The following is a 25,026-nucleotide window of genomic DNA, read 5'->3' as shown; positions in this document are numbered from 1 at the left end:
CCCAATCACAGTGCGCCTTTGCTGGGTGCGTCGTGGACATGTCAGGCACCCCGTGACACTGGTGGAACGCGGCGGGACTTGTGGGACTCGAACCTGGGTATAATTTTGGATCAAATTCGGGACTTTTGCCCACTTTCCCAACTTTTCTTCCCAATCACAGTGCGCCTTTGCTGGGTGCGTCGTGGACATGTCAGGCACCCCGTGACACTGGTGGAACGCGGCGGGACTTGTGGGACTCGAACCTGGGTGTGATTTTGGATCAAATTCGGGACTTTTGCCCACTTTCCCAACTTTTCTTCCCAATCACAGTGCACCTTTGCTGGGTAAGTTGTGGACATTGTAGGCACCCCGGGACTCTGGTGGAACGCGGCGGGACTTGTGGGACTCGAACCTGGGTATAATTTTGGATCAAATTCGGGACTTTTGCCCACTTTCCCAACTTTTCTTCCCAATCACAGTGCGCCTTTGCTGGGTAAGTTGGGGACATGTCAGGCACCCCGTGACACTGGTGGAACGCGGCGGGACTTGTGGGACTCGAACCTGGGTGTGATTTTGGATCAAATTCGGGACTTTTGCCCACTTTCCCAACTTTTCTTCCCAATCACAGTGCGCCTTTGCTGGGTAAGTTGTGGGCATTGTAGGCACCCCGGGACTCTGGTGGAACGCGGCGGGACTTGTGGGACTCGAACCTGGGTATAATTTTGGATCAAATTCGGGACTTTTGCCCACTTTCCCAACTTTTCTTCCCAATCACAGTGCGCCTTTGCTGGGTAAGTTGTGGACATGTCAGGCACCCCGTGACACTGGTGGAACGCGGCGGGACTTGTGGGACTCGAACCTGGGTGTGATTTTGGATCAAATTCGGGACTTTTGCACACTTTCCCAACTTTTCTTCCCACTCACAGTGCGCCTTTGCTGGGTAAGTTGTGGACATTGTAGGCACCCCGGGACTCTGGTGGAACGCGGCGGGACTTGTGGGACTCGAACCTGGGTATAATTTTGGATCAAATTCGGGACTTTTGCCCACTTTCCCAACTTTTCTTCCCAATCACAGTGCGCCTTTGCTGGGTGCGTCGTGGACATGTCAGGCACCCCGGGACACTGGTGGAACGCGGCGGGACTTGTGGGACTCGAACCTGGGTATAATTTTGGATCAAATTCGGGACTTTTGCCCACTTTCCCAACTTTTCTTCCCAATCACAGTGCACCTTTGCTGGGTACGCTGTGGACATTGTAGGCACCCCGAGACTCTGGTGGAACGCGGCGGGACTTGTGGGACTCGAACCTGGGTATAATTTTGGATCAAATTCGGGACTTTTGCCCACTTTCCCAACTTTTCTTCCCAATCACAGTGCGCCTTTGCTGGGTGCGTTGTGGACATGTCAGGCACACTGGTGGAACGCGGCGGGACTTGTGGGACTCGAACCTGGGTGTGATTTTGGATCATTTCGTGGACTTTTGCTATGCATGCCTTCTCCCCGCTAGGTTGATGTGTGCTGCTGCAAAAGTTCCAAGAGGGCGTTTTTGCCCCCCTCCAAACTCCCTCTCTTTGTTTATAGTGCATATTTTCTGCTGGATCTACTCTCTATTTACTCCAAGGAAAAAAACTAGCCGGTCGCGGCAAATTTTTACAATCGGTCGCCAAACTACGGCACGAGGGCCGAACGCGGTACGCCGGCGTCCAAGATACGGCCCGGGGATTTTTTGATTTTTTGGGCTTTTTTTGATTTTTTTGGACATGTTGGGCATCCCAGGACTCGGGTGCGACTGGACGTGTGGGGCTCTAACCTGGGTGTGGTTTTTGGTCATTTTCCGGACTTTTGCCCACTTTTCCAACTTTTCTTCCCCACTCACAGTGCGCCTTTGCTGGGTGCGTTTTGGGCATGTGGGGGGCACCTCGGACTCGGGTGGGACGCGGCGGGACTTGTGGCACTCGTACCTGTGTGTGATTTTTGATCATTTTGTGGACTTTTCCCCAGACACTCTCCACTTGTCTACCCCACTTCCCCTGTAACTTTGCTGGGGGGGCGTTTCCCCGCTGTCCTTTGTAGTGTAAGGGTTACTTTTCTTTTTTTTCTGTCTGAAAATAGGGCCCGAAAAGAACTGGAAATAATGTCTTTAATTTGGGAGGTGATGTCTTTAATTTGAGTCAAAATAATTGCCCAGGCCTGGCTTAGATAATGCTGCTCGGCCATGGAAACCCATTCCATGAAGCTTTCTGCATACTGTACGTGGGCTAATTGGAAGGTCACATGAAGTTTGGGGCTCTGTAGCAACTGACTGTGCAGAAAGTCTTTGCACTATGCGCTTCAGCATCCGCTGACCCCTCTCTGTCAGTTTACGTGGCCTACCACTTGGTGGCGGACTTGGTGTTGTTCCCAAACTCCTTACTTTTCTTATGATAAAGTTGACTTTGGAATATTTAGGAGCGAGGACATTTCACAACTGGATTTGTTGCACAGGTGGCATCCTATGACAGTTCCACGCTGGAATTTACTGAGTGGCCCATTCGTTCACAAATGTTTGTAGAAACAGCCTCCATGCCTAAGTGCTTGATTTTATACACCGGGCCAAGTGATTAGGACACCTGATTCTCATTATTTGGATGGGTGGCCAAATACTTTTGGCAATATAGTGTAGTTCCTGGAAGCGAGAGGTTTGGAATTTGACCATTTGTAACATTTTTACCCTTGCTGAGGTCTGCGGATTATCCATATATAGTAGAGATTTACCCAAAATGCTTTGCGCACGTCCGCCATTGTAGTCTGATACTGGAGTCAATAAGCTCCTTCTTATTCGCTATCCACTTTGCTATGCATGTTACACAGGGTTTTAAAAGAGGCAAAAAAAATCAAGCCTTTTGCTTTTATTATTCGCAACAGGATGAGGCGAGCCCACAAACGCCTGCAGTCAAACCAAGCGGTCATCGGTCACCCGTTGTAAAAGACGGGCAAGTTATTTCCCAGAACCATACTCTCCTTTGCGCCGTGCTTGTCGATGGTCACCAAATAGGCCACGCCTCCGCTGGAGCCGTCCCGGTTCATGGCGAGGGCGAGCGCTGCGAGAGAGAGCGTCGATGAAGGCTGAGCCTGACCAAAGCATGCCTCATCTTTCTGTGAGCGAGGCGCACTTACTGTTGAGCACAAACTTCTGGCACGCGGCTCTGCCCATACCCTCTCGGTACTCTGCGTCCACAAAGCCGTACACGTACGAGCTGCCGGAGCCGCCCACGAAAAAGGGCTGTCGTACCAGGCCGCCGCTAAGGGTGGAAAACACCTGGGAGGGGTCAGAGGAGAGCATCATGATGTGGAGGCCGTGTAAAAAGTAGTTAACCCAGAAGACGTCACGACATTCTGCAAGCGTTATATCCCGCCCTCCTCCTGGTTTGACCATGTAAAATAAGATCCACCAATCAATCAATCAATCAATCAATCAAAGTTGACTTATACAGCCCTTAATCACAAATGTCTCAAATTGGCGGCCATATTTTAAAACATTTTAAGTTTTTATCGTAGCCAAACCTTTTTTCTAAAAGTGCAGTGTCTAAAACATTTGTTTTTTCATAGTTATTACTAGGGATGTCCGATAATGGCTTTTTGCCGATATTCCGATATTGTCCAACTCTTAATTACCGATACCGATATCAACCGATACCGATCTATACAGTCGTGGAATTAACACATTATTATGCCTAATTTGGACAACCAGGTATGGTGAAGATAAGGTCCTTTTTAAAAAAATTAATAAGATGAATAAATGAAAAACATTTTCTTGAATAAAAAAGAAAGTAAAACAATATAAAAACAGTTACACAGAAACTAGTAATTAATGAAAATGAGTAAAATTAACTGTTAAAGGTTAGTACTATTAGTGGACCAGCAGCACACACAATCATGTGTGCTTACGGACTGTATCCCTTGCAGACTGTATTGATCTATATTGATATATAATGTAGGAACCAAAATATTAATAACAGAAAGAAACAACCCTTTTGTGTGAATGAGTGTGAATGAGTGTAAATGGGGGAGGGAAGTTTTTTGGGTTGGTGCACTAATTGTAAGTGTATCTTGTGTTTTTTATGTTGATTTAATAAAAAAAACAAAAAAAAAGATACCGATATTAAAAAAAACCATCCATCCATCCATCCATCTTCTTCCGCTTATCCGAGGTCGGGTCGCGGGGGCAGCAGCTTAAGCAGGGAAGCCCAGACTTTCCTCTCCCCAGCCACTTCGTCCAGCTCCTCCCGGGGGATCCCGAGGCGTTCCCAGGCCAGCCGGGAGAGATAGTCTTCCCAGCGTGTCCTGGGTCTTCCCCGTGGCCTCCTACCGGTCGGACGTGCCCGAAACACCTTCCTAGGGAGGCGTTCGGGTGGCATCCTGACCAGATGCCCGAACCACCTCATCTGGCTCCTCTCGATGTGGAGGAGCAGCGGCTTTACTTTGAGCTCCTCCCGGATGACAGAGCTTCTCACCCTATCTCTAAGGGAGAGCCCCGCCACCCGGCGGAGGAAACTCATTTCGGCCGCCTGTACCCGTGATCTTGTCCTTTCGGTCATAACCCAAAGCTCATGACCATAGGTGAGGATGGGAACGTAGATCGACCGGTAAATTGAGAGCTTTGCCTTCCGGCTCAGCTCCTTCTTCACCACAACGGATCGATACAGCGTCCGCATTACTGAAGATGCCGCACCGATCCGCCTGTCGATCTCACGATCCACTCTTTCCCCACTCGTGAACAAGACTCCGAGGTACTTGAACTCCTCCACTTGGGGCAAGATCTCCTGCCCAACCCGGAGATGGCACTCCACCCTTTTCCGGGAGAGAACCATGGACTCGGACTTGGAGGTGCTGATTCTCATCCCAGTCGCTTCACATTCGGCTGCGAACCGTTCCAGTGAGAGCTGAAGATCTTGGCCGGAGGAAGCCATCAGGACCACATCATCTGCAAATAGCAGAGACCTAATCCTGCAGCCACCAAACCAGATCCCCTCAACGCCCTGACTGCGCCTAGAAATTCTGTCCATAAAGGTTATGAACAGAATCGGTGACAAAGGGCAGCCTTGGCGGAGTCCAACCCTCACTGGAAACGTGTCCGACTTACTGCCGGCAATGCGGACCAAGCTCTGACACTGATTATACAGGGAGCGAACTGCCACAATAAGACAGTCCGTTACCCCATACTCTCTGAGCACTCCCCACAGGACTTCCCGGGGTACACGGTCGAATGCCTTCTCCAAGTCCACAAAGCACATGTAGACTGGTTGGGCAAACTCCCATGCACCCTCAAGGACCCTGCCGAGAGTATAGAGCTGGTCCACAGTTCCACGACCAGGACGAAAACCACACTGTTCCTCCTGAATCCGAGGTTCGACTATCCGGCGTAGTCTCCTCTCCAGTACACCTGAATAGACCTTACCGGGAAGGCTGAGGAGTGTGATCCCACGATAGTTGGAACACACCCTCCGGTTCCCCTTCTTAAAGAGAGGAACCACCACCCCGGTCTGCCAATCCAGAGGTACCGCCCCCGATGTCCACGCGATGTTGCAGAGTCTTGTCAACCAAGACATCCCCACAACATCCAGAGCCTTAAGGAACTCCGGCGGATCTCATCCACCCCCGGGGCCTTGCCACCGAGGAGCTTTTTAACTACCTCGGCAACCTCAGCCCCAGAAATAGGAGAGCCCACCACAGATTCCCCAGGCCCTGCTTCCTCATAGGAAGACGTGCTGGTAGGATTGAGGAGGTCTTCGAAGTATTCCCTCCACCGATCCACAACATCCGCAGTCGAGGTCAGCAGAGCACCATCCCCACCATACACGGTGTTGACACTGCACTGCTTCCCCTTCCTGAAGCGGCGGATGGTGGTCAAGAATTGCTTCGAAGCCGTCCGGAAGTCTTTTTCCATGGCCTCCCCGAACTCCTCCCATGTCCGAGTTTTTGCCTCCGCAACCGCTGAAGCCGCACACCGCTTGGCCTGTTGGTACCTGTCTGCTGCCTCGGGAGTCCCATGAGCCAAAAGAACCCGATAGGACTCCTTCTTCAGCCTGACGGCATCCCTTACCGCCGGCGTCCACCAACGGGTTCTAGGATTACCGCCACGACAGGCACCAACTACCTTGCGGCCACAGCTCCAATCGGCCGCCTCGACAACAGAGGTACGGAACATCGTCCACTCGGACTCAATGTCCAGCACCTCCCTCGTGACATGTTCAAAGTTCTTCCGGAGGTGGGAATTGAAACTCTCTCTGACAGGAGACTCTGCCAGGCGTTCCCAGCAAACCCTCACAATGCGTTTGGGCCTGCCAGGTCTGTCCGGCATCCTCCCCCACCATCGCAGCCAACTCACCACCAGGTGGTGATCGGTAGAAAGCTCCGCCCCTCTCTTCACCCGAGTGTCCAAAACATGAGACCGCAAATCCGATGACACAACTACAAAGTCGATCATGGAACTGCGGCCTAGGGTGTCCTGGTGCCAAGTGCACATATGGACACCCCTATGTTTGAACATGGTGTTTGTTATCGACAATCTGTGACGAGCACAAAAGTCCAATAACAAAACACCACTCGGGTTCAGATCCGGGCGGCCATTCTTCCCAATCACACCTCTCCAGGTTTCACTGTCGCTGCCAACATGAGCGTTGAAGTCCCCCAGTAGAACGAGGGAATCACCCGGGGGAGCACTCTCCAGTACTCCCTCGAGTGAATCCAAAAAGGGTGGGTACTCTGAGCTGCCATTTGGCGCGTAAACGCAAACTACAGTCAGGACCCGTCCCCCCACCCGAAGGCGGAGGGAAGCTACCCTCTCGTCCACCGGGTTGAACTCCAACGTGCAGGCTTTGAGCTGAGGGGCAACAAGAATTGCCACCCCAGCCCGTCGCCTCTCACTGCCGGCAACGCCAGAGTGGAAGAGAGTCCATCCCCTCTCAAGAGAAGTGGTTCCAGAGCCCTTGCTGTGCGTCGAAGTGAGTCCGACTATATCTAGCCGGAACTTCTCCACCTCACGCACTAGCTCAGGCTCCTTCCCCCCCAGCGAAGTGACGTTCCACGTCCCAAGAGCCAGCTTATGTAGCCGAGGATCGGACCGCCAAGTGCCCTGCCCTCGGCTGCCGCCCAACTCACACTGCACCCGACCTCTATGGCCCCTGCTATGGGTGGTGAGCCCTTTTGAGGGGGGACCCACGTTGCCTCTTCGGGCTGTGCCCGGCCGGGCCCCATGGGGACAGGCCAGGCCACCAGGCGCTCGCCATCGTGCCCCACCCCCGGGCCATTAAAAAAACGATACTGATCATTTCCGATATTACATTTTAAAGCATTTATCGACCGATAATATCGAAAGGCCGATATTATCGGACATTTCTAGTTATTACCCATGTATTGTGTTTTGTTTACTTTTTTTGAATTGATTCCAAAGCAGCACAGCAGTTTTGAATTTTCTTCACTGCACTGAACATTTTTCTTTCTCCATTAATGAAACTATCAACCAGTTTTCTTTTTACATTTTAAAAGGAACTTTGGACTTTTTCTGGATTTTGAACACATAACCATTAAACATATTGGATTGAACTGAATTGTAGTTAATAATAATAATGCCTTGTAAATAGAGATGTCGATAAATGCTTTAAAATGTAATATCCGAAATTATCGGTATCGGTTTCAACCTCCCGATTTTCCCGGGAGACTCCTGAATTTCAGTGCCCCTCCCGAAAATCTCCCGGGGCAACCATTCTCCCGATTTCCACCCGGACAACATTATTGAGGGCGTGCCTTAAAGGTACTGTCTTTAGCGTCTTCTACAACCTGTCGTCACGTCCACTTTTCCTACATACAAACAGCGTTCCGGTCCAGTCACATAATGTATGCGGCTTTTACACACACATAAGTGAATGCAATGCATACTTGATCAACAGCCATACAGGTCACACTGAGGGTGGCCGTTTAAACAAGTTTAACACTGTTACAAATATGCGCCACACTGTGAACCCACACCAAACAAGAATGACAAACACATTTTGGGAGAACATCCGCACCGTAACACAACATAAACACAACATAACAAATACCCAGAACTTCCGGGACGCTACATTATACCCCCCCCCCCCCCCCCATCTCCCAAATTCGGAGGTCTCAAGGTTGGCAAATATGCTCTAGTATACTCTGGACTGAAGCTGTGTGCCTTCATTGTTTTTGTAGCTGTTGTTTTGAGGCATGTTAAAAAAAATAATGTACGGTACTTTGTGACTTCAATAATAAATATGGCAGTGCCATGTTGGCACTTTTTTTTCCATAACTGGAGTTGAAGTTGTTCTCTTATTTTGGAAACCCTTTTTTTTTTATTGATTGATTGAAACTTGTATTAGTAGATTGCACAGTACAGTACATATTCCGTACAATTGACTACTAAATGGTAACACCCGAATAAGTTTTTCAACTTGTTTAAGTATATTCATGGTAAAGTTACATTGTTTGATGCATCCAGTGGGGCATCACAATAAAATTAGGCATAATAATGTGTTAATTCCACGACTGTATATATTGGTATCGGTTGATATCGGAATCGGTAATTAAGAGTTGGACAATATCGGAATATCGGAAAAAAAGTCATTATCGGACATCTCTACTTGTAAATGACTAATAATACATAATTTCTTAATATCAAATTATAAACTTCAACTGCATTTTGTTGGTTGTGTCTTTAATGCACATGCTTCCTTAGCTAAATATACTTTTGGTTTATCGCTGTTAATTGGTTCCATGTCTGGCCAGGGTAAATTACTTCCCGCAAAGTAGGATTATTAAAATATTTTTATAACTACGGCCTAAAAACCTGTTTGACTTTCTAAATAGCCAACCAGGTTCAGGTTCGCTGGGGAGCTGGAGCCTATCCCAGCTGCACTCGGGCGGAGGGTGTATGTTCTTTATTATTTAAAAAAAACAACTGTAAACATGAAAGAACACCTACATAGTATCCCTTACAAGCCGCAAACTTTAAAGTGTGATGTTGCTCAGAACCACAAAAAGCCTTGCTGAAAAGCAATGATTAGAAGTAGCGTATAATAAGCGTATCATTTCACTAACCGGATCAACAGGATAAACAACAACCATAGCATCTCTTTTGTGTAGAACATGTGCAGGCGCGATAGACATGTTTGACAGTTTATACACCTCAACAATTTCTACAAGTTTACCTTCTCATTCTGACGAATATGGACATTTATTTGTTAAATATATCCCTTTGAACCACAATGACTAACATACATTTCCCATAGGTGGTATTTGTTGTTTTCTTTGGGTTTCAAAAAGTTTGATGTGCTGTCATACGCAGCAACAACACATACAGTATGTTTTCCTTTTTTGTGCATTAGAAATCATAAATAAACATTAGCAAAAACATCTGCTAAAATTGGAGTCTATTCCGCCCTCGAAATAACCATCCAAAAAACGCCAACATTACCCCATTTACATTTCATGACCGGAATTTTAGACCCAGATATGGCGAGAAAGAAACAAAAAGACGCTTGTTTGCACCCACTTTTTTTTTTAACCATTCCCGAGGATTATGATGAATTCTTCATCTAAACGGGAAGTTATGAACATCTAATCAGTCATCATCCCAGTGAGAGAAGACATTGTACAGTAAGTGATTGAGGTTATGTTTCCCGTCTCTCTTGAAGTCTGCCCTGAGTAGTAGTCAGTGTTGTTAAAGGAAAAAGCGAACGTTGTGATTAGAGATGTCCAATAATATCGGACTGCCGATATTATCAGCCGATAAATGCTTTAAAATGTAATATCGGAAATTATCGGCATCGGTTTCAAAATTACCGGTATCGGTTTCAAAAAGTACAATTTATGACTTTTAAAAACGCCGGTGTGTACACAGACGTAGGGAGAAGTGCAGAGTGCCAATAAACCTTAAAGGCACTGCCTATGCGTGCCGGCCCAGTCACATAATATCTACAGCTTTTCACACACACAAGTAACTGCAAAGCATACTTGGTCAACAGCCATACAGGTCACACTGACGGTGGCCGTATAAACAACTTTAACACTGTCACAAATATGCGCCACACTGTGAACCCACACCAAACAAGAATGACAAACACATTTACAACTACAATATAAACCCCCCACTACCCCCTACCCCCCCACCTCAAACCCCGCCCTCCCCATGCTCTCTCAGGGAGAGCATGTCCCAAATTCCAAGCTGCTGTTTTGAGGCATGTTAAAAAAAATAATGCACTTTGTGACTTCAATAATAAATATGGCAGTGCCATGTTGGCACTTTTTTTCCATTACTTGAGTTGATTTATTTTTGGAAAACCTTGTTACATTGTTTAATGCATCCAGCGGGGCATCACAACAAAATTAGGCATAATAATGTGTTAATTCCACGACTGTATATATCGGTATCGGTTGATATCGGAATCGGTAATTAAGAGTTGGACAATATTTAATATGATGAGATGAGTAAGATTATTTTGAGAATGAATGAATGGATGGATGAAATCAATTCAGAATGTTTATCATGGTTCTTCTTCTTTGTACTTTGTAAACACTTTAAGTTTGAAGAGTTTCTTGAAGTGGATCATATTAGTACATTGTTTGATTGCTTTGCTTAATCCATTCCATAATTGAATTCCACATACTGATATACTGAAGGTCTTAAGTGTTGTACGTGCATGCCAGTGACGTGCAGTCACTAGAGGCAGGTGAGGCGGGGCCTCACCTGCCATCATGGAAAGAAAAAAAATGTAAAAAGAAAATGTTTTTATTAAATTGTTATATGTATCCAGTGATTATACTATAAAGTTATTTTCCATTTAACTTCACCCGTTTTAGATTATTTTTATTTAAAATCGCTGAATTTTCACATTTGCCGTTCAAATACTGAGAAGAGACGGTGCAGTGAACATCAGCCATTTGAGGCACGTCACTGCGTTGTGCCTCACCATGGATTGCGGACTCGGCTAACTGCTGGCCTGCTGTGCAGTGAGACCGTATTGCTATATGAATTATATTATACATTTCCATAGTTTAGTTAGCTGAGGTATATAATGTACAGTGTATTTTGTCAACAACTGTATGTGTGTAAAGTATTTCTTGTGCTGAGCGATCATAAAACGGCTGCAAAAGACGCACTGGCTGAGGCTCGCCTCCTGCACCCCCGCCGTAGAATGCACGGCAACTCCTGACGAGAGTGTTATATCAACTAAAGCCCACACTTAAACTTTCCACGTGCAAGATTGAATCTATTTAAAAAAGTTATTTCATAAGAAGCCAAAAAGTGCAAAAACAATAATGTTCATGTTGGAGGAGTTGTGAATGACTGCAGGGCCACAACATTAGGTACACCTGCAGACTGCAGGTGTATCTAATTCACAACTCCTCCAACACGAACATTATTGTTTTTGCACTTTTTGGCTTCTTATTGAATAACTTTTGTAACCTATTTTCATGGGCTTTCCTCTTTGTGATGTTAAGTTCCTGTTATGCGCTGTTATACAGTATATGCCTTGAGCTCTTATTTTGAAGACGCTAAGAGCGGAAGTGATGACACGTTGCGGAGATATTTGAAAGAAGGTAAATAAAGTGGTCCTCGTGTAAACTGGAGCCTCCGTGTTTGTTATTTTGTAGTTTCATACAGTATAGGCGACATTTATAAACCCTCGGTTACACTTTTTTTAAATAGATTCAATCTTCCACGTGGAAAGTTTAAGTGAGGGCTTTAGTTGTGGACTTCATTTATAAGTAAAGGTAAGACCATAACGTTTTTTTTTATTAAATGTGCTTTTTTGTGTGCTACAGTTTGTATGTGTAAAGTTAAAGTTAAGTTAAAGTACCAATGATTGTCACACACACACTAGGTGTGGTGAAATTTGTCCTCTGCATTTGACCCATCCCCTTGTTCACCCCCTGGGAGGTGAGGGGAGCAGTGGGCAGCAGCGGCGCCGCGCCCGGGAATCATTTTTGGTGATTTAACCCCCAATTCCAACCCTTGATCCTGAGTGCCAAGCAGGGAAGAATGCTGGTATGAGCTTTTAAACATAACCCGTTAACTGCTGCCAATCAAATGGTGAATAAGATACTCTTTAGGGTTCATATGTTTGTAAATCTGACTGTGATGAAGTCAGTGCCTCACCAGCCATGAACCTCACCGCACGTCACTGGTGCATGCAAATGTTTTAAATTACATTTTTCTCTAAGATTATATTTCTCCTCTTTTGTTGAGAAGAATTGTTGTATATTCTTAGGTAGCAGGTTATAGTTTGCTTTGTGTATAATTTCAGCTGTTTGCAAATTCACTATGTCGTGAAATTTCAGTATTTTTGATTCAATAAATAAAGGGTTTGTATGTTCTCTATATCCAACATTATGTATTATTCTAACTGATCTTTTTTCTAACATCGTTAATGAATGTAGTGAACTTTTGTAGTTGTTTCCCCATATTTCTACACAATAACTCAGATATGGTAACACTAGTGAGCAGTAGAGAATATGAAGTGATTTTTGGTCTAGAACATGTTTTGCTTTATTCATTATTGACGTGTTTCTTGCTACTTTATGTTGTATATTTTTTTACATGAGGTTTCCAGTTCAATTTACTACTCAGTGGCCTAGTGGTTAGAGTGTCCGCCCTGAGATCGGTAGGTTGTGAGTTCATAGCCCGGCCGAGTCATACCAAAGACTATAAAAATGGGACCCATTACCTCCCTGCTTGGCACTCAGCATCAAGGGTTGGAATTGGGGGTTAAATCACCAAAAATGATTCCCGGGCGCGGCACCGCTGCTGCCCACTGCTCCCCTCACCTCCCAGGGGGTGAGCAAAGGGGATGGGTCAAATGCAGAGGACAAATTTCACCACACTTAGTGTGTGCGTGACAATCATTGGTACTTTAACTTTAACTTATCATCAATCATTATACCTAGAAATTTGGTTTCATTTACTCTTTCAATTTCTATTCCGTCTATTTTTGTATTTGTTTGAGTTTCTCTTCTACTGTCACCAAATAGCATTATTTTAGTTTTACCGAGATTCAATAATAGTCTGTTTTTGTCAAACCATCTTTTTAATTTGTTAATTTCTTCTGTTATTATTTGTATTATCTTCTGCACTGCAAAAACTGAAATCTAAGTAAGATGAAATATCTCAAATAAGGGTGATATTTGCTTATTTTCTGTCTGATAAGATAATTCTTCTCACTAAGCAGATTTTATGTTGGAGTGTTTTACTTGTTTTTTAAGGGTTTTGGTCCTAAATGATCTCAGTAAGACATTACAGCTTGTTGCTGAGAGGTTATGACCTATATTGAGTAAAAGATGCTTGAAACTAGAATATCAAGTGTTGCAAAGCTGTGTCATCAACACTCACAAGGATAAAACTACTTTTTTAAAGTAATAATTTCTTACTTCAAGCATGAAAAAAAAAATCATGATGCCGAGCGCATATCATTATGTCAAGATAATGGCACGAGCATTTACTTAAATTAAGAATATTTTTCAACATATTGAGCAAAAACGTCTTTTTTTTTTTCTACCAAGAAAAGTGCACTTGTTATTTAGTGAGAATATTTTTATTTTAAAGGTATTTTTGGGTTCATTGAGGTTAGCTCATTTTACTTGTTTTGGAAAGTCTTGACAAGCCAAATTTTCTTGTTCTATTGGCAGATAATTTTGCATAGTTCAAATAAAATACCCCTAATTTTTGTATATTTTTTTCTTGTTTTTGAACACTGACTTTTTGCAGTGTGTGTGTTCTCTCCTGAACAAAACGCTGTTGTATCATCCGCAAATAATACTAGGTAACGTTTGCCTCCATCACATGCTTCATTTGTTGAATTCTGACCTGCCCTCCGTCTCTTCGGTCCCAGCCTGCCACGATGAGATGCGCCGACAGCTCGTCCCTGTAGAGATACGAGTAGTTCTTCACCATGGTGGCGGCGGCGCCGACCCGGGGATCCTCCCCGATCTCTGCACTGCCCAGAATAAAGGTACACAGATATCTCTAATTATATTCTCGTGTGCGGTGCAACTTGATTTTTATCATTCATTTGATGTTGGCCGCCCCAAAATGTTGAGGACCGCCACAAATACATTTTTGATCTACCTGTGAAGGCGTATCTGGTGCCGTAGCAGCTCAGCAATGGCCTGTGCGTCCGCCGCCGAGCCCGACAAAGCACAGTAGATCTTTTGGTGGAGAGGGTACAGCTTGTTCATCACTGGGTTCACCACTGCGTCCCTTGGGAGGGTAAGTGGAATATTTCCTATTTTTAGTAAACCCTACTCCAGTTGCTCTCAAACTTTACCACCGTCATGACCAACATTAAAATACAGTCGCGTAGTAGGCCTGAGTGTTCATTAAAAACAAGGCAGAGGTTTTATTTAACAAGTGTATTTATTATTTTTGGCCACACAGTTTGAACAGGAACACCGTATTTGAATATAGCAAAATACAAACCCCGTTTCCATGAGTTGGGAAATTGTGTTAGATGTAAATATAAACGGAATACAATGATTTGCAAATCATTTTCAACCCATATTCAGTTGAATATGCTACAAAGACAACATATTTGATGTTCAAACTGATAAACATTTTTTTTTTTTGCAAATAATCATTAACTTTAGAATTTGATGCCAGCAACAAGTGACAAAGACGTTGGGAAAGGTGGCAATAAATACTGATAAAGTTGAGGAATGCTGATCAAACACTTATTTGGAACATCCCACAGGTGTGTAGGCTAATTGGGAACAGGTGGGGGCCATGATTGGGTATAAAAACAGCTTCCTAAAAAATGCTCAGTCTTTCACAAGAAAGGATGGGGCGAGGTACACCCCTTTGTCCACAACTGCTTGAGCAAATAGTCAAACAGTTTAAGAACAACGTTTCTCAAAGTGCAATTGCAAGAAAATTAGGGATTTCAACATCTACGGTCCATAATATCATCAAAAGGTTCAGAGAATCTGGAGAAATCACTCCACGTAAGCGCCATGGCCGGAAACCAACATTGAATGACCGTGACCTTTGATCCCTCAGACGGCACTGTATCAAAAACCGACATCAATCTCTAAAGGATATCACCACATGGGCTCAGGAACACTTCAGAAAACCACTGTCACTAAATACAGTTGGTCGCTACATCTGTAAGTGCAAGTTAAAGCTCTACTATGCAAAGCGAAAGCCATTTATCAATAACATCCAGAAACGCCGCCGGCTTCTCTGGGCCCGAGATCATCTAAGATGGACTGATGCAAAGTGGAAAAGTGTTCTGTGGTCTGACGAGTCCACATTTCAAATTGTTTTTGGAAATATTCGACATCGTGTCATCTGGACCAAAGGAGAAGCGAACCATCCAGACTGTTATCGACGCAAAGTTCAAAAGCCAGCATCTGTGATGGCATGGGGGTGCATTAGTGCCCAAGGCATGGGTAACTTACACATCTGTGAAGGCACCATTAATGCTGAAAGGTACATACAGGTTTTGGAACAACATATGCTGCCATCTAAGCGCCGTCTTTTTCATGAACGCCCCTGCTTATTTCAGCAAGACAATGCCAAGCCACATTCAGCACGTGTTACAACAGCGTGGCTTCGTAAAAAAAGAGTGCGGGTACTTTCCTGGTCCGCCTGTAGTCCAGACCTGTCTCCCATCGAAAATGTGTGACGCATTATGAAGCGTAAAATACGACAGCAGGACTGTTGAACGACTGAAGCTCTACATAAAACAAGAATGGGAAAGAATTCCACTTTCAAAGCTTCAACAATTAGTTTCCTCTGTTCCCAATCATTTATTGAGTGTTGTTAAAAGAAAAGGTGATGTAACACAGTGGTGAACATGCCCTTTCCCAACTACTTTGGCACGTGTTGCAGCCATGAAATTCTAAGTTAATTATTATTTGCAAAAAAAAAATAAAGTTTATGAGTTTGAACATCAAATATCTTGTCTTTGTAGTGCATTCAATTGAATATGGGTTGAAATGGATTTGCAAATCATTGTATTCCGTTTATATTTACATCTAACACAATTCCCCAACTCATATGGAAACAGGGTTTGTAATATAATGGATATAGTTTAGGCTTTATTCGAAGAGACAATGCACAGAGACATTAAGCTCAAAAACAGATATGTTCTGCACCAGATTATAGCTCATTTCCATCTGCAGTCTCTGGTTACCTAAATTAAAGAGATACAAAAACATGCAATAAAATTATAGCAAATAATGTAAATATGGAAATTATACTATAGCATGTACCGTAATCAAATTAAGACAAGTCATAAAATGCCCTTTCAATGACACATACTTATACATTAAAAGCACACCTATCATTTACATCATAACTAGACAATACATGTGATCAACCTCGCGCCAACCTATCTCTCCGACCTCCTTCAGCCTTACTGCCCCACCCGATCCTTAAGATCAGCCGATCAGCTGCTGTTGACGGTCCCTGACACAAGGCTGAAGCTTAGAGGTGACAGAGCTTTCGCCGTTGCTGCTCCCAAGCTCTGGAACGACCTACCCCTGAGTGTTAGACAAGCCTCCTCTATTCCTGTTTTTAAATCTCTCTTAAAAACATACTTTTATTCCATGGCTTTTAACACTGAGTGATATCCATCCTGCAATGGCGCCCCATAATACACCTGCTGTGATCCTGTTTTTATGTTTTTATGTTTTTATTAATTCTATTTTAATTATTTATTTTTTTATCGTGTTCTGTTTGTGTTGTGTTGTGTTTGCTCGGTACTCGTTTTATCTTTTAACCTGTTCATTGTACAGCACTTTGGCTACCCCTGTGGTAAATTTTAAATGTGCTCTATAAATAAAGTTGATTTGATTTGATTTGATTTGATTTGATCTGTCATCATTTGTAAAAACAACCATGATTTTAACAGCCACACCTCACAGCTTACAACATTTTCTCATGCATAAATAGAATATACATTAAGTTGACATGTCAAACATAGTGCCCACCTCAGTGACCGTGTGAGCAACTTTGATTGCTCCAAAGGCACTTTTTAAGTTCAATTGTGAATGAAGAATAATCTGTTTTGACTTTTCAAGTTTATTGTGAGGTCGTTCCACTCCTTTATCACTTTATATGAAAAGGCTGATTGTGCAAAAGAGGTTTTACTTCTGGGTACGTTACACTGCGCCCTGGTATGTACAGTAATTAATGATTAATATAATCAGATTGCAATTGAAAGTAAAAGTTTTTACTTCTGTGTCGACCTTCTTAAAGTTTTGTAATCAATCAGAAATATCAAGCAGCTAAAATGCACCAAACATGGATAAGTGTGGAAAGAGTGTTTGGCATTTTTCCCATGATGGATTAGTCATTTTGATTTTTTTATGGCGCTTGGACATTTTTTATAATACCCACAAAGTTCAGGGTGCGGGTTTTGTTATGTTATGTTATAGGGGCGGTATGGCGTAGTGGGTAGAACGGCCGTGCCAGAAACCTGAGGGTTGCAGGTTCGCTCCCCGCCTCTTGACTTCCAAATCGCTGCCGTTGTGTCCTTGGGCAGGACACTTCACCCTTGCCCCCGATGCCGCTCACACTGGTGAATGAATGATGAATGAATGATCGGTCGGAGGGACCGTAGGCACAAACTGGCAGCCTCGCGCTTCCGTCAGTCTACCCCAGGGCAGCTGTGGCTACAAATGTAGCTTACCACCACCAGGTGTGAATGAATGATGGGTTCCCACTTCTCTGTGGGGGCTTTGAGTATCTAATAATAGAAAAGCGCGATATAAAATCTAATCCATTATTATTATTATTATGTGTGATCATGTTTGTTGACTTTTTGTGTACTACTGGCCATTCAATCAACTCAATTGGTCACTTTTGTACAAAAAGGGCTATTTTTTGGCGCATTTAAAAATCAATAAACCCGCATCGGCACTGCAAAAAGTCAGTGTTCAAAAGCAAAAAAAAAAATTATACAAATTTGGGGTATTTTATCTGCCAATAGAAGAAGAAAATTTGGCTTGTCGAGACTTTCCAAAACAAGTAAAATTAGCTAACCTCAATGAACCCAAAAATACCTTAAAATAAGTATATTCTCACTAATAACAAGTGCACTTTTCTTGGTAGAAAAAACTAATTTGAGACCTTTTTGCTCAATATGTTGAAAAATATTCTTAAAATAAGTAAATGCTAGTGCCATTATCTTGACATAATGATATGCGCTCGGTATTACATTTCTTGAAACCAGCAAACTTATACTAAAAACTAGTTCATTGTTCTTAATGGGAAGGCAACAAGGCAACCGCTTGTTACTCTTGGGGTCTCCTAGCCGCTCAGGCAAATCGTATTGTCTAAAAATGCATTTTTCTATTGATAACATGACATCTTCGCGCCAAGTGTGTGCTCTTTCAGTCAATTAGTGTGCAAGGAATATATATATATATTTACAGCCCGGCCCCCGGCCAATGTTTTTTTGATTGAAATTTTGAAGAATTTATCTGGATGTACATGAACTATTTATGTTAAAAATGGCTTGAAATGTCAAACGTTTAAATATTAACTGTCAGTTTACTGTACTGTGCCAACTGTACTACTATATGAGTACGTACTGTCTATTGTTTCATTGAAAATAAAACAGCGAAGTCCATTTGGCTGTCGTCTGTTTTAATTATGAGACACAATTGTGTCAAAATCGTGATTTTTTTATTTCATGCTTGAAATAAGAAATTATTACTTTAAAAAAGTAGTTTTATACTTGTGAGTGTTGATGACACAGCTTTGCAACAGTTGATATTCTAGTTTCAAGCATGTTTTACTCAATATAGGTCATAACATCTCAGCAACAAGCTGTAATATCTTACTGGGATCATTTAGGACCAAAACACTTAAAACAAGTAAAACACTCTAACATAAAATCTGCTTAGTGAGAAGAATTATCTTATCAGACAGAAAATAAACAAATATTACCCTTATTTGAGATATTGAATCTTACTTAGATTTCAGTTTTTGCAGTGAGGATCTGCCAATTTGTTTACAGTGGTCCAAGTTCCAGGAGCACTCTGGCGTTTTTAGGGATTTGCTGCAAATATATTTGTCTCCCACGTTTTGAACTGAATTTGGGGCCCGGTATGGTGTCATTCGCGGGCCAGTTGAATAGCCCTGGTGTAGTCCCTCACACACCGTACCTCATAGGAATTTGGTACGCCTTGTACCAAAATCAGAATCCGAATACAGTGGTACCTCGGTTTTTGTTGGTAATCCTACGTAGACTGGATCGTACGTAAACAGTCCATTTTCCCCATACGAAATCATGAAAATCCGCTGTGTAAAACTATGAACACCAAAACACATTTTCTAGAGAATATTTTTTGATATTCAGAAAACATGCATATGAATGAGTGAAATGTATGAATTAACAAATAACATTTAGAGATGTCCGATAATATCGGACTTCTGATATTATCGGCCGATAAATGCTTTGAAATGTAATATCGGAAATTATCGGTATCTGTTTCAAAAAGTAAAATTTATGACTTTTTAAAATGCCGCTGTACGAAGAGGTACACGGACGTAGGGAGAAGTACAGAGCGCCAATAAACCTTAAAGGCACCGCCTTTGCGTGCCGGCCCAGTTACATAATAGCTACGGCTTTTGACACACACAAGTGAATGCAATGCATACTTGGTCAACAGCCATACAGGTCACACTGAGGGTGGTCGTATAAACAACTTTAACACTGTTACAAATATGCGCCACACTGTGAACCCACACCAAACAAGAATGACAAACACATTTTGGGAGAACATCCGCACCGTAACACAACATAAACAAAAAGAACATATACCCACAACCCCTTGCAGCACTAACTCTTCCGGGACGCTACAATATACACCCCCCTCCCCCACCTCAACCTCCTCATGCTCTCTCAGGGAGAGCATGTCCCAAATTCCAAGCTGCTGTTTTGAGGCATGTTAAAAAAAAAATAATGCACTTTGTGACGTCAATAATAAATATGGCAGTGCCATGTTGGCATTTTTTTCCATAACTTGAGTTGATTTATTTTGGAAAACTTTGTTACATTGTTTAATGCATCCAGCGGGCATCACAACAAAATTAGGCATAATAATGTGTTAATTCCACGACTGTATATATCGGAATCGGTAATTAAGAGTTGGACAATATCGGAATATCGGGTATCGGCAAAAAAGCCATTATCGGACATCTCTAATAACATTCCTTGTTTTCGTTATTGAAGGAAGGGAGAGGCACACATTCAAAAGTTATTTCTCACCTTCTTTATCAAAGTGCTCGCACTCGCAACTTTCTTTGGTCCCGTGGTGGCTTATTTTTGCAGCCATTTTCAATATAAAAAGCACCGGGCGGGGACATAGTCACCAACACGTGGGAAAACCCAGGCAAAAATGTTCGTGGAAAACGGAATGATATGAAACTGACAATAAAGAAAAATGGTATGCATGTTTTCTCCCCGTGACTGCGTGGGTTCCCTCCGGTACTCCGGCTTCCTCCCACCTCCAAAAACACACACCTGGAGATAGGTTGATTGGCAACACTAAAATTGGCCCTTGTGTGTGAATGTGAGTGTGAATGTTGTCTGTCTATCTGTGTTGGCCCTGCGATGAGGTTGACCTGTCCAGGGTGTACCCCGCCTTCCGCCCGAATGCAGCTGAGATAGGCTCCAGCACCCGCCGCGACCCAGAAAAGGACAAGCAGTAGAAAATGGATGGATGGTATAACTCACCCTGCAGACACGCGTGAGTCCGAGCCCAGCACGACGCCGCCATCAAACTCAATGGCAATGATTGTTGTCTGGAAAATATAAAATCAAATTAGCAATTGTGTGTGTGTGTGTGTGTGTGTGTGTGTGTGTGTCTGTGTGTGTGTGTCTGTGTGTGTGTGTGTGTGTGTGTGTGTGTGTGTGTGTGTGTGTGTTTTTGCATCATTTTGAGGTGACAAAAGCAACCCAATGTAGATCAATATATGCTAAATAGCTTTGCTGACAAAGCAAAGCAGTGTAATATTAAATATTAAGTCGCATTAATAAGGAATTTAAAAAGGAGCTAGAAGATGTGTATGTTGTTTTTTTCACCAAATGACACATTCATGTGTATACCGTAGGGGTGTAACGGTACGTGTATTTGTATTGAACCATTTCGGTACGGGGTTATTTCACTTGACCTTTTTCTGTGTTGATTGAGCTGTGTTGAAGCAGCAAAAAGGGACATTATGTTAAATGAAGAGTTTCTGTCTCTGATAGTTGATATAATAATGTAACTGCATCATTAAGCCTACACGAAGTATGGTGTTCAGGGATGAATAGTCTCTCCTATTGCTATTGTACTATTTTTTTCAGCTATAGTTACATTAATCATTAGTAATGGAGCAGCCTAGTTTTGAATGGCAGGGTCCCTGCTATCACATGTTGATAAATAAAATATAACATTTACATATCAAAACTCAACTACAGGCTTCCCAAATGCTGTAATAAATTAAGCATGATGAGTTGACTTGAAACTGTTTAATGTTGCACTTTTTATATGTAGAAGAAAAGTTTGGTCATTTTATTTAATCTGAGCAACAACTCGAGGCAGTTAAATGTTGATTAATATAATAGTTTTCCCAATGTTAAAAGGATAAAGCCATTGTTTACAAATTTGGTAAATAAATAACCCAAAAAATTGATATTTTGTTGTTTTCTTACTGTATTGAAAATGAACCGATCCGTGACCTCTAAACCGAGGTACGTACCGAACTGAATTTTTTGTGTACCGTTACACCCCTAGGATACTGTCCATCCATCCATCCATTTTCTACCGCTTGTCCCTTTTGGGGTTGCGCGGGGCAGGGGGGGGGGGGGGGGTCCCTGGAGCCTATCTCAGCTGCATTTGGGCGGAAGGCGGGGTACACCCTGGACAAGTCGCCACCTCATCGCAGGGATAACACAGATAGACAGACAACATTCACACACTAGGGGCCAATTTAGTGTTGCCAATGACAGTTCGATAGGAAAAGAATATTATTTACAAAGCACAGAAAACCATGAAAACACACCTTGCTGGAGGGAATTAGCACGTCGGACACGAGTGACAATGCAAGAATGCTAACTTATCAAATTGTAAGCGCATTTGTGTGTTGTTGTGTTGCTGTTGTTGTTGTTGTTGTTGTTTACTCACTCCGGTTTTCACCTCCTCTGAGTTTTGCTCCAACATGGCGAAAGACGAGCAGCTCGCGGTCTCAAACCTTCTTCGGCCCGGGCGAGAGAGACGAGCCAGTATTGTCGATTCAAATCAAAAGTGAAAGTAAAGCGTCAGGGACGCAGATACAGCGTTTTTTTTTTTTTTTTTAATTTTATCGCCGTTTTAAATGTCAAACGTCGGACTTTCACGCACAGTTTTAAAGTCAGTAAATTGATCGAAGCGTTCTGCCTCATATTTCAAGACAAAAATGAAAACGAAAGCTGAGTTTGCGGTTAAAAATCAGTCCTCTCAAAAGCACGATGATCGATCCAGGAAATGCGAGTGGAATTTTTGGACATTATGGCCGCCACTTTCTCATGAAAAACTAGTGCAGTGGTTCTCAACCTTTTTTCAGTGATGTACCCCCTGTGAACATTGTTTTAATTCAAGTACCCCCTAATCAGAGCAAAACATTTTTGGTTGAAAAAAATGAGATAAAGAAGTAAAATACAGCACTATGTCATCAGTTTCTGATTTATTAAATTGTATAACAGTGCAAAATATTGCTCATTTGTAGTGGTCTTTCTTGAACTATTTGGAAAAAAAAGATATAAAAATAACTAAAAACTTGTTGAAAAATAAACAAGTGATTCAATTATAAATAAATATATCTACACAGAGAAGTAATCAGCAACTTAAAGTGCCCTCTTTGGGGATTGTAATAGAGATCCATCTGGATTCATGAAAAAAGACATCATTAACATCAATATTTATGGAACATCCATCCATCCATCCATCTTCTTCCGCTTATCCAAGGTCGGGTCGCGGGGGCAGCAGCCTAAGTAGGGAAGCCCAGACTTTCCTCTCCCCAGCCACTTCGTCCAGCTCCTCCCGGGGATCCCGAGGCATTCCCAGGTCAACCGGGAGACATAGTCTTCCCAACGTGTCCTGGGTCTTCCCCGTGGCCTCCTACCGGTTGGACGTGCCCTAAACACTTCCCAAGGGAGGCGTTCGGGTGGCATCCTGACCAGATGCCCGAACCACCTCATCTGGCTCCTCTCGATGTGGAGGAGCAGCGGCTTTACTTTGAGCTCCTCCCGGATGACAGAGCTTCTCACCCTATCTCTAAGGGAGAGCCCCGCCACCCAGCGGAGGAAACTAATTTCAGCCGCTTGTACCCGTGATCTTGTCCTTTCAGTCATAACCCAAAGCTCATGACCATAGGTGAGGATGGGAACGTAAATCGACTGGTAAATTGAGAGCTTTGCCTTCCGGCTCAGCTCCTTCTTCAGCACAACGGATCGATACAGCGTCCGCATTACTGAAGACGCCGCACCGATCCGCTTGTCGATCTCACGATCCACTCTTCCCTCACTCGTGAACAAGACTCCGAGGTACTTGAACTCCTCCACTTGGGGCAGGGTCTCCTCCCCAACCCGGAGATGGCACTCCACCCTTTTCCAGGCGAGAACCATGGACTCGGACTTGAAGGTGCTGATTCTCATCCCAGTCGCTTCACACTCGGCTGCGAACCGATCCAGTGAGGGCTGAAGATCCTGGCCAGATGAAGCCATCAGGACCACATCATCTGCAAAAAGCAGAGACCTAATCCAGCAGCCACCAAACCGGATCCCCTCAACGCACTGACTGCGCCGAGAAATTCTGTCCATAAAAGTTATGAACAGAATCGGTGACAAAGGGCAAAAATCTAGCTGTCAACACTGAATATTGCATTGTTGCATTTCTTTTCACTGTTCTTTTTGACAGACATTTTAGTGAGAAATCTGAGCTTGTGCTTCACTGAGTTTATGAACTTTTATTCATATTTTTTGAAGTATTACTCAATAAATATATTTATAAAGGATTTTTGAATTGTTGCTATTTTTAGAATATTTAAAAAAAAATGTCACGTACCCCTTGGCATACCTTCAAGTACCGCCAGGGGTACGCGTACCCCCATTTGAAAACCACTGAACTAGTGTAATAATACCATTGATTTTAGGCAACATATTTTGCATCCAGAAAGAGATTTGTTTTTACTCATATCGAAATTTGCTAAACTGGGCCCTAATCAGTTTATTTTGGGACCAGCCCGTTGCAAAATAATTCCCACTTTTGAACTTTCTTAATCAAATTTGAATTGAATTTAATCAGAATCAGAATCAGAATCAGCTTTATTGTCATTACGCAAGGTAACGAGATTGAGGCCATTCCATACAGTGCGATGTGTGCATGCTAGAAAAACAATGTGCAAATATATAAAAATATAAAAAATGTAGAAGTGCAATGAATATGGTGTGAAATGAATATATACATGAAAAAACAACAAAAAAAAACAGGGTGGTTGGTGGAATGGGTTATTGCACCGAAGAGAAGGCAGTTATGAGGGACAATGGGGCAGTCCGTTCAGGATGGTTATGGCCCTGGGGAAGAAGCTGTTTAGCCTGTTTGTTTTGGTTTTAATGCACCTGTAGCGCTTCCCAGAGGGCAGCAGGTGGAACAGGTCAGAGCCAGGGTGGGTGCTGTCCTTGATGATGGCACTGGCTCTGTTGAGGCAGCGGGAGGTGTAGATGTCCGTCAGAGAGAGGAGAGGGCGGCCGATGATCTTCTGAGCCGTCTTGACCACTCTTTGCAGCCTCTCCCTGTCTGCTGCAGTGCAGCTGCCGTACCATACCGTAATACAGTAGGTCAGCAGGCTCTCGATGGACGAGCGGTAGAAGGTCAGCAGCAGGTCAGGCTTCAGGTTGTACTTCCCGAGGACTCTAAGGAAGTGTAGCCGCTGCTGAGCCTTCTTGATGATTGATGTGGTGTTGACTGTCCAGGAGAAGTCATTAGAGATGTGGACTCCAAGGTACCTGAAGGTGTGGACCCT

The 25,026-nt window shown here is 43.4% G+C and overlaps 1 protein-coding gene across 1 annotated transcript; it reads right to left on the bottom strand.

Annotated features, from left to right (window-relative positions):
- Positions 1–2,851: 2,851 nt before the first annotated feature.
- Positions 2,852–22,462, bottom strand: LOC133577233 (proteasome subunit beta type-9-like). Its single transcript, XM_061930885.2, has 6 exons — positions 22,152–22,462; positions 20,720–20,787; positions 14,101–14,232; positions 13,840–13,969; positions 3,135–3,276; positions 2,852–3,058 (listed from the first exon to the last, which is right to left on the bottom strand). The coding sequence occupies exons 1-6, from the start codon at positions 22,185–22,187 to the stop codon at positions 2,931–2,933; spliced, it is 636 nt and encodes a 211-aa protein (XP_061786869.1). The 5' UTR covers positions 22,188–22,462; the 3' UTR covers positions 2,852–2,930.
- Between the last annotated feature and the right edge of the window lie 2,564 nt (positions 22,463–25,026).

The sequence above is a fragment of the Nerophis lumbriciformis genome, linkage group LG37 (genome assembly GCF_033978685.3).
Source record: "Nerophis lumbriciformis linkage group LG37, RoL_Nlum_v2.1, whole genome shotgun sequence".
Lineage (NCBI taxonomy): Eukaryota > Metazoa > Chordata > Actinopteri > Syngnathiformes > Syngnathidae > Nerophis > Nerophis lumbriciformis.
Note: the sequence above shows the minus strand (reverse complement) of the source record. Positions and strands in the feature narration are given on the sequence as shown.